The sequence below is a fragment of the Aptenodytes forsteri genome, unplaced genomic scaffold, assembly GCF_000699145.1.
Source record: "Aptenodytes forsteri isolate BGI_AS27 unplaced genomic scaffold, ASM69914v1 Scaffold11, whole genome shotgun sequence".
NCBI lineage: Eukaryota > Metazoa > Chordata > Aves > Sphenisciformes > Spheniscidae > Aptenodytes > Aptenodytes forsteri.
Genome location: NW_008794155.1, coordinates 4,137,903 through 4,151,900, shown reverse-complemented (window position 1 = coordinate 4,151,900; position 13,998 = coordinate 4,137,903). Strand labels below are relative to the sequence as shown.

At 41.0% G+C, this 13,998-nt stretch overlaps 1 protein-coding gene across 1 annotated transcript in view; it reads left to right on the top strand.

Annotated features, from left to right (window-relative positions):
• MGAT5 (mannosyl (alpha-1,6-)-glycoprotein beta-1,6-N-acetyl-glucosaminyltransferase) overlaps nt 1-7,285 on the top strand; it is an 86,211-nt gene extending 78,926 nt beyond the window's left edge. Inside the window, exons 15-16 of the mRNA XM_009279908.2 lie at nt 1,412-1,569; nt 3,284-7,285. Of these exons, the coding sequence (XP_009278183.1) occupies nt 1,412-1,569; nt 3,284-3,482 (357 nt within the window). The 3' untranslated portion in view covers nt 3,483-7,285. The remainder of the gene's footprint in view (nt 1-1,411; nt 1,570-3,283) is intronic.
• The last annotated feature ends 6,713 nt before the right edge of the window (nt 7,286-13,998 follow it).

Sequence of the window (13,998 nt, the reverse complement as noted above, 5' to 3'; positions counted from 1 at the left end):
ATCTATTTTTAAGCTGTTTTTTTAGATGCTGTTAAAATTATTCTGCCATAAATATGCTCCAAAATTACTCATTTTTTTTTAATATGGCTCGAGGGAATGGCTTAGAGCTGCGTTGGGGAAGTTCAGAATGGATATTGGGAAAAAGTTCTTCACTGAGAGGGTGGTCAAGCACTGGAACAAGCTCCCCAGGGAAGTGGTCACGGCCCCAAGCCTGTCAGTGTTCAAGAAGCATTTGGACAACGCTCTTAGATACATGGTTTAGCTTTTAGGTTGCCCTGTGTGGAGTCAGAAGTTGGATTCTGCGATCTTCCTGGGTCTCTTCCAACTCAGGATATCCGTGATTCATGATTGTATAATACTAAATTTATGGTTAGACCTGGGAGTATGAAAACTTCCTCCTTCAGCAGAGGAAATCTAAACAGAGGGAAAAAACCACCAAACTGGTAAATGATTTGGGGTCTTAGCTTCATTAAAATTTCAAGTAGTTCAGCCTTTCTAAGCTTTGGGTCACACTTTGGGACCTGTACATACAAATTTTAGTTTTGTCAGGAGAAAGCAAACCATGATGGTCTGGGCCCAGATTTTTTGATCACCTTTTGATGAGAGTTGCCAGATGTTAAAATAATGGCTGAGTATCATGGAATGTTATACAAAACCAGCGATTAAAATTTTCTCTTTGCTTTTTCTCATTTTAAATGTCAAGACCGTAAGAACTTGTCTTTGAATAGTTTTCGCTAGCAAGTGTGTTTAGATATTGTTTCTTCCTTCTCTCTTTCCACTGTGGTGACACTTGACTGCATGCATTATTTATAGCCAGTTTTTTTGAGCGTTGGGAGAGCACTTTTACTAGCAGTTCAACCAAGAAGAACAAGCAAACTCTGAATCCTGGTTGCTTTATAGAAATCTTCGGTCTTTTATGAGTTCGGCTCGCTCCATAGTGCTGCGAGTCCCCTGATCCTTTCCAGATGGCTCTGGCACTTGAGACCTTTCTCACCTACAGGGTAACTGGCCTCTGGAATTCTTCTCCTACCAGAACTTCCTCCTGACATTTGTGCTGTTATGAAAATAGTTCTGCTAGCACTAAGTCAGTGAAACAGAAATCACTGAGAAAGCCCAAAAGGGGTTGGATATGTGGAGTTGCTCTATGATAAATTAAAAAAGGTAAAGGTAGGGAAGAATCTTCTTTGGGAAGAAGGGTACTACCACATTTCAAGTAGCAATCAAAGGTGATAATTCCCTCATGCTAAAAAAAAATACTCTCTTTAATTGTGCTTGAATTACTGATTTTAATACAACCAAAATGAGTTGCAAAATGAGCGTTTGGGTGACAATAACCACTTATTTTACTAATGGGGAAAATTGCTAGCAAGGGACTGGATGCGTTATAATAAAATATGATCTGTCACTGCAGGATTTCTGTCACGGGCAGGTGATGTGGCCCCCATTAAGTGCCCTTCAAGTAAAAATTGCTGAACCAGGAAAATCCTGTAAACAAGTTTGTCAGGAAAGCCAGCTCATCTGTGAGCCTTCCTTCTTCCAGCATCTTAACAAGGACAAAGCTCTGCTTAAGTAAGTACTTAAAAGCACGAACGTGTTATTTGGTCTCTTTTTATTGCACTGGTTTTTGCCACACAGGAAGTTTAGTGTACGAATTCTGTGAGAAGGGAAGGTGGGGAGAGAAGTACTGTCTGTCTGGCAGCAGCAAGCTGTGCGGTTAGTCCTTCGTAGCAGTGGATGGTAGAAGTTGCTGCTGTGGTGAGAGGACCGTTCCACATAGCATGTGTTTTTGCAGTGAGGAGTACAGCACCAAGGCCAAAAATTTACATCTCTTCCTTCCCTCCCTCCATGTCCTACGTGCGTGCACCGTACAGTGCCCGTTGATGTTGGGTTGCTTGCACTGAGCAAAGATGCTTGTGCTGCGGGGATCGCAGATGCCAGAACTGTAATTGTATTTGGATGGACCCTTTGCAGCCCTGGCTGAGCAGGGGCACTATTCCATAGCTTTTGCCATATCCTTCTGAGCGTTAGTGAACTTCCATGACTCTTAACGCTAATCCTAACTGTGCTCAGTCAGCTGGGTCAGAAACGAAATGCATTTTGTTGCAGGAAATAGAACTCTGTGCACAGTGTGTGATTTCTATCAGTTGTTCACATGATTTTAAATACAGCACTTACAAAGGGCTGCTTTTATTTACTGAGCTCCCTCTTTGGTCACAATTAACATCCATATTGAAACATCTGTATCCATTGGCAATTAGCAATTACTGTTTCTGCAAACCTTTTGTCGGTATTGTCCTAGGTAAAGAATTGTAAACCCTTGTACATTAGAGGTATTAGTACCAATTTACAAAGCTTACCAGCTATGTATTAAGGAAATTGATGTTGCTTTCAGGTGCTGTCTCTTAGAAATATGTCCGTGTTCCTTTCAGAATGAAAACAAAGCACTCAAAGCTGGGCTCCAACAAATGCCTGCTAGGGAATCTGCTTCCTAGGTTTTCTATCTCCACTTTTTGCTAAACTGAATTGTAGAAGGTTTTTATTTTTGTGTTTCATTTGCAAAGTTGTAATTTCCAGTGGAGTTCAGAAGCAGCTCATGTAAAAACTTTGTCAGGCTTCTTTTCTAGCTGTCTAGGCAAAATTATAATCCTGTGGGGGAAAAAACCTGTTAAATGCTGAAAGCTACCAATGTTTTCAGAATAAGTGAAAAACAAGCCTCTGCTGGAATTGCTACCCTCGCGCTTAAGCTTTGTGGGCAGAAAACGGCAACTCGCATTTTTCTTTTTTCAGCTAGCTAGCGCTAGCTGGTTCCTCGGAGCAGTGGGTCCAACACAGCAGCATCACCTCATCCTTGCAGTTTGGCGGACTGCACCTTCAGCTACCCAGGGCTGCCTGGCACAGTGTGGCTTGCCTGGGGAAGATCCCTGCTGAAATCAACGAGACTATCTTCTGATTTCAGAGTCTTTGTTTCTGTCTTACTAGAAATGCATGGTGCGTTTAAATATTACGCTTTGGGGAACAGTCAAAAGCATTTTTTTCCTTTTTAACTTCTTTCTTTAAGCTTTAGGAAACAGAGTAAAGCTGAAAAGACCATGCTGCCCTCTGCAGAGAGAATCGGCGCAGGCAAAAAGAAATGAGAGTCATGTTCTGGAAATCTGCAATTCTAAATGTACTTGACTTAGGATGTAATACAGCATTTTATTTTATTTTTGGCGAGGAAGGATGAAAACTGTACCAAACTCTTGTAAACTCTGCTGTGATTTAGATCATGTGCTTTGCTTTTTAGGCATAATATCGAATGTCTCACCATGGAGTCTGCAAATGATATTCTGGTCCCCTCTTTTGATGGAAGGAGGAAGCACTGTGTTTTCCAAGGTGACCTCTTATTGTTCAGCTGTGCCGGATCCCACCCCACCCACAGAAGAATCTGCCCCTGCAGAGACTATATTAAGGGGCAGGTTGCGCTTTGTAAAGACTGCCTATAGCAGCAGCAGCAGAGCTTCTTTTGAGTTGAGGACAAAATGTAAGTAGTTTTGAGAGGAGCTACTTACTACTTCCTGCACTTTTGTCCAGGTTTTTCGCTGCAGGCAGAGCTATCATTGCTGGGCAGAATTATCTACTAAGAGAGGAGGGATTCATAATAAACAGCTAACTGATCTTTTTTTCCTATAAGAACATTTGCAGTGTAACTCTTCAGATTCCTTCATCTGTTTGCGAAGAGAAATGAGTTTCATGTTCTACAGTGATTTGAAGATGACTGCACAGAATAGTGTGTAGAAAATTCCCAGACCCATCAAACGTCTTTTTTTTTTTTTTGTCGTTTGGGTAAAGTGTTTTCTATTTTTTTAATGAGTTGGGACATCCCCCGTCATGGTTAGCTAAAGGATCTCAACTTCATTCCAGTAGAAAATTGGAAAAAGTGTGCTTGAGGGAGGGGGGTGCAGGGGAGGGAGGACTAATATTTTGTTCTAGGTGCACTGTTTTGGGTACCGCTTTAGCTCGAATGGCTATAAAGTGGTTTACTTCACAAGAACTCGGAATCGCAAGATAGCTCTGTACCCTGTTACGGGTTTATCCGGGCCCAGTTCTTTTTTCCTTTTCTTTTCTTTTCTTTTTTTTTTAAATCTTTGTATACAACAAAGTATTGTCTGCATCACAGCCGCTGCATCGGAGCAGTCTAAACAGAGAGTATCATGAATGAGCAAATAGGCAGTTGCCAGCGTGTGACACATCATCTTGGTGACTCGACAACTGACTAGGGTTGTGGCATCCTTCAGTGTGGAAAAGCTACAAAAACATCCTGCCATTTTCAGAATGGACTTGTCGCAGTTTACTGGTCCCATTTAGAGAGTAATCCTTGGAATTTGCCCATGCTTCTGTTGTAGTCTGTCTACTAGAAATACTGTGTGAAGCAAAAAGTATTCAGCATCATTGGAGCAATATTATCGTTAGAGCCTCAGTTTGCTACGGCTTCCAGTAGTTAAAGTGTTGCTGAATGACATAGAAAGGTTAAACTAAGCTAACTATAATTATTGTGTGGTAGAAATGTAAAATGTCTTCATAACTAGCTAGGTTTTTAAAGAGAAATTTTTTGTGAAGAACAAGTAAGAGGAGACAAACAACTGCTAAGAAAAGCATTGATCAGTCTCGTGGGTTCTTTGATTGTTTTTCTGGTTGGGGGGGTGTCTGGTTTTTTGGGGTTTTTTTCTTTTTTAAGCAGGCCCACCAGTTACAAATTTCGAAAAAAACAATTCAAGAGTTTGGAATTCAAAGCAAACTTCATTTTTTTAGAGCAGCAAGTTGAATCTTCTAAAACCGCCTTCTTTTTATAGAGGTAATTTTTGTTATTTTCAGTGGAAGGTGGCATGCTTGACAGCACCACTTGTAGTCAGAAAGTGATATGCTAAGATTAGTGAGAAACAAATCTGCGGTGTATTTTGAAAGCAGTCATAGTCTGCAGGTTTACAATTTGGACGTGCTCTGATCATACAGGAAAAAACCTCAGATCAACATGAAGGTTTTTTTCATAAAGATGAACAAGCGTTACCAGGTAATAGTGAAAAGCATAGGTATTTTAAATTTTCCTTCTTGGATATATCCGGTTGGTTCAGATTTTTCTTGTAACCGGCATTCATTATCTGTGTGTGAATATTGATGTATCTCTTGACCTACCAAAGACCAAGCAAGGGAAATGCTATTTAATCTTGGATACATCCTCAAGACAAGAGAACAGAACAGTATACATTTAAAGTTTCAATTTCAAAGCAGTGAATTAGCTTTCTCAAGGTTTTTGCTTCCTGCCTCAGCACTCCTGACGGTGTTATCCTGTAACGCTCCGTAACACTGCTGTGGACTACATGGGAACTTAATCCCGAGAGACTGTTGAGTATCCAAAAAGGGAATGTGGGAGCTGTTGAACAGCAGGGCCACCAGTAACTGGGTAGTGGTGATGATAAAATCGGCTGTATTTTAGAGTAATTCTCCAGAAACAGAACAGCTGGGTTCTATAATGGGAGGCAAACTTTCTGTATGAAAAGAAAACAAACACAAACTAGTATGAAAACCCTTACCATTACCATAGCTCAGCATTTGCTTCAGTCAGCACAACTGTAGGTTGCAATAGTTTTAATACCCCAGAAAAGCTGGGGGAGGAGGATTGGAAATGGGTCTGAGCAGGCGCAACAATTCACTTTGTATTTATATCAAATACTCCCCGCATACCTGTGCATATTCGTGCAACTGGAAAATCCTGCGTATTAAAATATATACACTTATACCTGGTGCTGAAAGTAAAGGCAGCAGCAGAATTTGCCTTTACCCATTCAGCCTGAGGTTCTTCAGGCAGGAATTTAGTTTGGAATGAGATATCACAGAATTACATCAGAAACAAAGACTTGTATTGTGTGCACTTAAAGAATGCAAAACACGTAGTTTTTACTGTAGTGTAATTCTTTGCTGTAAATACATACTTGCTTGTTTCCCCCCCCACTGTATAGTCCACATGGCATACTGCCTTCGATTTTGCCTCTAAACCTTTAAGGATGGGAGGGGTTTGGTATTTATTATTATAAGATTTTCTGGTCTAGTGCTTTGCTCAATGCTCAGTTTGCCTTTACCACAGCAGGGAGAGTCTGTTATAAGCTCTGGTTTTTTCATGCTGTAGCAGTGTTTCTTTCTAGTCCACTGAACTGAGTTACTGCATACTGGCAAAAATGAACCAGCAAACACCAGCGCCACTTGCATTTCAGCCAGGGACAGAACTTCTAATTTGGCTTCAGAATTGGTGGGGTGTGATCCCATTTCCACTGAAATCTATAAAGAAGACTCATTAATCTTAAAGAAAAAAGAATCAAGACCTATAATTTGATAGGCCTCTATTATTAATTTTAAGCTCTCTTTTCAGAAGAAACCTTACTTTTATGAAATACAGCTTCAGTCTAAATTTCTGTAAAAGGAGACTATCGTATGAGAACTGTAAGTGCATAAACTTTGTAAAGGTTACTCACTAAACCCGACATAGCACTCCCCCATCACATAGCAGTGTTTGTTCGTGCGTTGATAAATAAGTGAATCCTTCCGCAGGTGATCGCTCAGGCAAATCCATGTGGGACTATCTAAAAGTTTGACTGATTTACTGAAACGTATAATATATATCCACCTTTCAGGACAGAGGGCAGCCTTCTGCCCAAGTTCCACAACTATTTTCCTTCCTAATTAAAGACTAAAGGTGTAGTCCAATTATTGCACTTAAACAAGGATATTAGAGATGGGACTGTGCTACTGTTTCTCAGTCTGGCAGTAAAGCTTGCAGCTTCCTTTACTCAGAAATCAGGTTTTTGCATGACTTGCATTTGAATATATTGATTAGCGATGGATGGGAAAAAATGTCAAAAGTTGAATATAAAAACATTTTACAAGCTTTTAAACATATCTCTCATATCAAGACATTCTTTGTTTTAAAATTTTGTATTTTTGTATGTGACCTAGTTTTTTTCCAAAAATCTTGTTCCTACGAGATTAGAAAACTTGAGAGAAGCATTTACATATTTATTAAAATTAACATAAAAGGCTTGCCTTTGAAAGGTAAAGTTGGTAAATACACACTGTTTAAAAATGCCAATAAAAACCTCATTTATTTCATATATGCAAGTTGATTTGCACATGTATAAATAGAGTTGCTTTTTGCTTTTTTTGCCTAGTTTCTATGTTTCTTTTTGTAATTTATAGTTGCAGCTGTGTGTTTGCTTGTTTATATCAGATTATGTTTCTCCTACAAATATTTAATGTTTATGTGCCTTTTTTTACTTTCTTTGGGGTTTGGATGGGTGTTTGGCATAGGGACACTGTCTGAACAAGTATAATGGAACACTAATTACAGGTAAAAATAGCGCTTGATGACTGTACAACTTAGCGGTATGAATTCTCAATGTTTTTAAGTAGTGGGGAAATCTGTTCTAAAACTGTAAGGTAAGGGTTAATGAGATAAAAGTATAATAATTCTTGCAAAACATCGCTTCTGCAAGCAAAATACCCTTTGCTGAATATCTGTAACTTGACATGAGAGCTCCTGCTGGGATGGGATGTCTGTTTAATGACCAGAGAGCAAACTAAAGCCGTTAGGAGACAATGCTAACAGAAAACTTCTAGAAACAGCCATATCTGATTTGATCAGCTGGAAAATTGAAGATCCACATTAAAGGTGGTGAGGTGTTGGTTTTCCGGATAAAGACGTCTGGACATGGAAGTGCACGGGGTGATTCTTGGTGTTACCAGGAGAATACAATCCTTTTATGATACCTGAATTTACGACTCTCAGTGGGGAGGGAACTCTGGATATTCATCTTATTGCAGATGTTTTTCTTTTTAATGCTACTACTTTTCTGCAAGAAGAGTATTTTGCAAAATAGCTGCTGACCAGGTTTCAGTTGGAGATCACAGAACGGGGTTGCGGACAGAGCCAGGACTCCGCGTCTTCCCCGCTCCGCTCTGCTCCCAGCTACTCGTGCCGGCTTTTGCAACTTGCTTATTGACAAGCATTCAGACTTGCTGAAAGTTTCTGTTGATACCAGCTGCAAATTGGGTTATTAGCCGACGTCTTCTCTCCTCACTTAATCATGTACTACTACTATCCTTTAATATCCTAATTAATGGCCTTGGTTTATCCTTGCTATGAAAGACATGCCCTCCCCTCGCAAAAATGAGTGGCCTGTCTAAATTACAAAGGTGATTTACGAGTTTGCAGCACTTTTCACATAAACAAAACCCAAATTGCTTTCTCAGGTATGTATTTTGCTCATAGTGCATTTCAGGACCAGATTTTGCTAGTAAAATAAATTAAATGGGATGAATCAGGCTGGATACAATCTCATCCAAGTCTAATTAACTTCATGACTCCCACTGGCTTCAGTGATAGCAGAACTCCTCCATTAATTTTTCTTCAAATTAAAAGAGCAGCTCTCCCTTTTTAATAAATATAAAGCGCTGTATCTTACAAGATAAAGACCAAACGCTTGCAGGTTCTATTGTACACATATCAGCAACCAGTTTTGCTTGCTGTTACAGCATATATCATCTCTGACTAAGTTGCTGTTACTTATTATCAAAGTACCAGTTGAAGACTTGGTTAAATAGCTGTTCAGTCTGCAGTTTGGAGTTGGAGGGGTGGGGTGTTTGTTATTTTGTTGTTTGTTTGTTTGGGGTTTTTTTAAGAGACTATTAGTTATCCGTTTCCAACGTCACAGACTTTTTTCCAGGGGTGCTAACATTTTGGCATGGCTATTTCTTTGTGGTGTTCGCCCTACAGCTGCTATGCCTTCAACTTTCGACTTGCCGTCTCCTTCCATTTGTAATTCTCCTTCGGTCCCATCGTTTTAGGGACCACTGTAAAGTCGAGGAGAATAATGCACTGATGTATGCTTGCAAGCATAAGATGTATGCTTGCGTTCAGGCTGAACAGGCCAGGGCAGATACGGTTTCACTGAGATACGCTTTAATAATACTGCTGTAAATGTAACAACAAAACATCCTGGTTTATGGGCAATGACTTAAATCTCGTCTTCATATTTTTAAGCAGCTCTGTAGGGTTTTTTTTTTAAATTAGTTTGTAACTTCTGAATATTACACTTAAATGGAATGTGTAAACAGCAAACTCTGTGTATCAAGTGTAAAATGTTTACTGTTGGAATGTGTTGAAAATACCAGAGGCTGAACCCCAGAACGCCTCAGATGTGAGGCACCGTTCACGTTCGTTCTTCCAGGAAAAAAAGACGAAGTGCAACTGTTGCCAATGTGTCTTGCTTTTATAGGTGTAATCCTTTATATATAGTCATATAATTGAAGCCAATAGTATGTTTTAATTCAGCAGACCTCTCTCAACAGCACTAAGCCACCTACTTAGATTGTGCTTTATTTACCCCTTTAATAATGGGTAAATAAAATCAGGCCCTCAAAGTTTTGATAAAATGAGTAATAGCTCCACACACAGAAACTGCTTTAAAAAAATTCAGTAGTAGTCAAGTGAATAATACCCTTCTCTCTGCTGGGAAGATCGGTGCAGGTGCCCTTTGACTAAGGTGGGCTATGCATGGGAACAGAACGTGTCACCTTGCGTAAGGGCTTGCAGATCCGAAGCGTTGTGGACCCTGCTGTCCTCACGTTTCACAGCAATGATAACACGCGGCTGCTTCTCCGTACAGGAAAATACGTCTGTATTGCACTGCGCTGTCGTACTTGCAAATACTTGCAAATAGCCCTAGGTCAGTGCTGCTCCACTCGTGGCCGGTGACACAGTAGAGGCTCGGTCCTCCTCCAGGAGCCGGCAAAATCCTTGGCTTTAAGGAGAGCATGTAAATAACGCTACGGCATTTACTGGAGCCATCCAGGCACTCAGCAAAGTGCATGCAACACGTCCTGGCTTGGATTCCAGCAGCTGCAAAGTAGTTTGAAGTATCAAACAGGTACATGATAAATCGAGTCAAATTGCTGTCTGAAGGCAGTGAATTTTAATAGGGTTATACTGGGAACTAATTTATTACATTCATTAACGGGTCTGCTGCAGTACAGTGACTGTTGTCAGTGGGGAAAACCATTTTTAAGAAGTCGTGGTTTTATTTGGTTTTCACAAAGGAGTACAGCAGAGGAGGAGGAAATGGCAGGTTTTTACCAAAGGAAAAAAGAATAAATTTTATGAGAAGAGAAAAGTTACCCTGAAGATTCTAAGAGAGTTAAAAGAAAAATATAAGGGAATATTTACAAAGCTAATTTGAGCTTGGAGAAGTTGATCTCCCTGAGCTTGCTAGGCTGACTGTTGCAGGGAGGTCCTCCGGAGGGCAATCTGGGCAGCTCTTTGGGTTCTGGTCTGAATCATTCCCTGGAGGAGTCTCTCTCTCCGTGGGTGAAGGGGGTCAAAGTCTGAATAATCCCTGTAGCACTGTAAATTGAAGAAAAACCTACTGAAACCTGTAAAAATAAAGTTGCTGCTTTTTGCAGATAATAGTTTGGAGTCAATGAGGGTTTTTATATGTACATGAGAACTTCAGGGTCAGGCTGGTACTATGTGTGTTTGGCTTGAATTCTCTCCTAAAAAAGGTTGATCCTTTGTTTTATTTAAATGGTTGTGTTCCACTATATTGCGTTCAAGCAGTTTGATTCAGAAAGAAGAGAACATGGTGGTTCAGATACTGTCAAGTTACTGGGGTTCAATAGGATGGGATTTTTTAAATTTTTTTTTTCTTAGAAAAGTAAATGTCTGTACTTTAATGGCATAGAAAAATGCTTTGTTTTCACTGTTGTAGAAAAAAAACTAGGGAGAACTTTATTTTTCAATAAACCTTTTTCTTGTGTGATTTGGATTTACGATTGCTTTGTGCTTAAATGGGAAGCCTGTGAGCTGCCATTTATCCAAATGCATCGGTGTGGCTTATCCTTGCAATTCTGCAGCTGGGCATTTCTGTCGCTGGCCCACCTCTTCAGAGGTGAGCATGAACAGTCCCATCTACCCACGTCTTGGCCATAAGAACAACAGGCAAGTAATTATCTTTTTACTGTGTTTTCTTTTAAATGCAAGTTGGATAATGGATAAAACCAAGGTTCATTTTAGGAGGGCAGTTTTGCCACAGCAGTAGTTAGGAATTCTTGGTTTCCTAGAAATTTCCAGCACACAAGGAAGACTGTGGAATTGCACAGTAGTAGCACACAGACATACAAGACTTGCTGGCGCAATACGCTGCGGAGTTCAAAAACAAAAGCTATGTTGTGGTAAAATAGCAGCTTTAAAGAGTGTTTGTTATCTTTCAAGATGCAAGTTTAAATGCAAAGAGCTTGGATGGCTTGTGAAATATTTGCATGTGGAACAGGAGATCAAGCGTGGAACACTGGACTATGTGCCTGCGTTGCTTCAGTCAGCATCACTCCCACGCCGGGTTGAGGTTTCAGCAGCTGGTGCTGCAGGAGCCACCACCTGAGAGGCGCCCCGGAAAGTCTCTGCCAAAACCGTCTGAGAGATGGTGACTTGTGTCTTAGGAGGAGTGGAGTGTGCATTCAGTGCACTCGATCGGTGCCACATTAAGTCACCTTGGAGGTTGTAAACACATACATCAAAGACGTACAATATAAATGTCCACAGAGTGAAACTTCTTACGCGGAACTGTCAGTTTATTTCAGCTGCGCCCATTCTGCTGAAAGGCTCTTTCTGCCCACCACAATTTTTGTCAGCCCAGCCAAGACTGAGGGAAGGGTCCTCTGTTGTCAGCTTCTGCTGGGAATTTTGAGAGGTTTCAGCGGAGGTGTGCAAGAATAATAGAACAATTAATGCGGGAGCGGTCTGCAGTAGTAAAATGAATAGTAAAAAATTCAACCAACCAACCAAAATGAGACCAGGTCTTTTTTTAACTGTTAAAAAAATGTCCATCGGAAGCATAGGTGCTATGTGCTTTTTAAAACTACACCGGAGAGAAGCAACTCCTCGCTTTCTTACAACAATACCTTTTTCCAAGATTTTTGTATGTTGGGTTTGTCTTTTTTTTTTTTTGGGCCAGCCCGTAGCACCAAAAATTCCCCTTTTTCTTCTTTCCCTCCTCCTTTTTATTTTCTCTTTTTTTTTTTTTCTTCTTTTTTTTGTTTTAGAACGTGGCCACACCTAACCGAGTAACATAAAATCAGAATAGTGCAGAAGTCAGTAACTATCAACTTGGGATCCTTTTTATTCTCCCTACCCCAATTAATGACACACAACACTGGTAAGCAATAGCATAAATAAAAATGTCAAACTGAAGTGGGACGGTGAAATGCCTGCAGGTTGGGAGAGGGTTGGTGACTTGGGTTTGGCTATCCGGTTGTCCAGTCTATTCACTAGCCAGAATTAGGGAGTCTCGTGCGCCGTGGCTACACGTGATGGTTTTCTGCTGCGCATTGCTGGCGGTGCTTCTGCAATGTTGCAATGAAACACTACTGTTTCAGTGAGGTGACGTACGTGAATATCCTTCACCAGTCCCCCCTTTTGATGGGTGTTTCCTTGGCACGTCACCTCAGATTAAAATGGGTGAAAATATTGTTGGTTCTGTGTTGCTGTTCAACACACCACAATTCCCAAATGTTTCCTAACATCAAAATGAATTAGTGGAGGACACTGCTCGTTCAGTCCCTTGTTCTGGTTATTTTTGGAAACGTTTTCCTTCCTGTTTCATTCCCCTAATTATTGTTCAGCTTTGACATTATAAGGAGACATCTGTAAAATGGTGAGCAGCTGGAGTCACATGTGGGCTGTGTTGCTGTCACATAATGGAAAAAAAAAAAAGTATGAAAATTGGAGCTTGGAATAAAAAATACACACACCATGCAGCTGTGCTGGAAAGATCATTGGGGGAGCTTAAATACTAAATACTTCAACTCTCACACACTTAGACGGGTTTCAGTTAAACTCCATCTGGTAGAGTCCACAGATGGAAACATTTTGCTGGGACTTTGTGTCGCTCTCAAAAGCCTCACCTCCTGCTGACGCTTCCTCTTCAGTGTGCAAGAGACAGAGCATCCCAGTTTACTGCCTTATGATGCCCCGTATTTATGTTTACACTTGTCAGGACTTGCACATTTTATTATTTTACTGATTATGGAGATTGTATTTAACTAAAATCCTGGTAGCAAATGTTTGCTGCCAAAAAATTGAATATTGTTTGCACCGAGCAGACTCCAGCTGTTAAGTCTCACTCTGTGTCCTGCTTTGTCTTGTGGACCCTTGGCTCGGAGGTCTTTCCTCCCAGGAGACTTGCTGCAGGACCTCGGAGCGCTGGCTGGCTGAAGGCATCTGCCTCATGCGCATTTGTGAGCACACTTGTGAGGAGGGAAACTTCAAAGCGGAAAGTGCTGGACAAAAGTGCTGAAACAGTAACATCACCTCTAAAGAAAATGTGCCAAGGTATGAGCCTCTGGTGTTTTCAGCAAGTAACAACTGTTGCTTGCAATGTAAGTGAGTAATCGGTACAGTGGAGCTTTGAAGTGAAAGCCGCTAAATCAGTGGAGACCCCTCTTAGCTTTAATTTCCTCCCCGCCTCCATAGGAGGGAGGAATCAATGATGTGATTTGCCCAAGGCCACGCTGCAGGCTCAGATTCTGCTTGATGGGTTGGCCCCGGTAAAAGGAGGTTTGTATTTGTTGTCACTTGGCCATTTTAGAATAGGTGTCACCTTTACTCCTACTTCTTGCTCTGTGGTGAGGTGAAGGGTGACAGTTCTGTAAGGCCTGTGTCATGAAGAGGTGCGTTCAGAAGAATACCGGGGTTGGTGGCAACAGCGTTAGCTGACAAAATGGGATGTCTCCTAGTTACTTGCCAAACTGACTTAGAAGAGAGTAGCCCTTCTGTGCAGGCTTTGGATAAAACGTACTTTCAGCCTCCCTGCATATGAGTGTTTTTGTTGGTGCCTGTGTCAGTCTCTGCTGGACCTGCACACTGGGGTTCTCCAGCTCTTCTGCTGTTGCACGCTCCCAGTGAGCGGGCTGGAGGCTGCC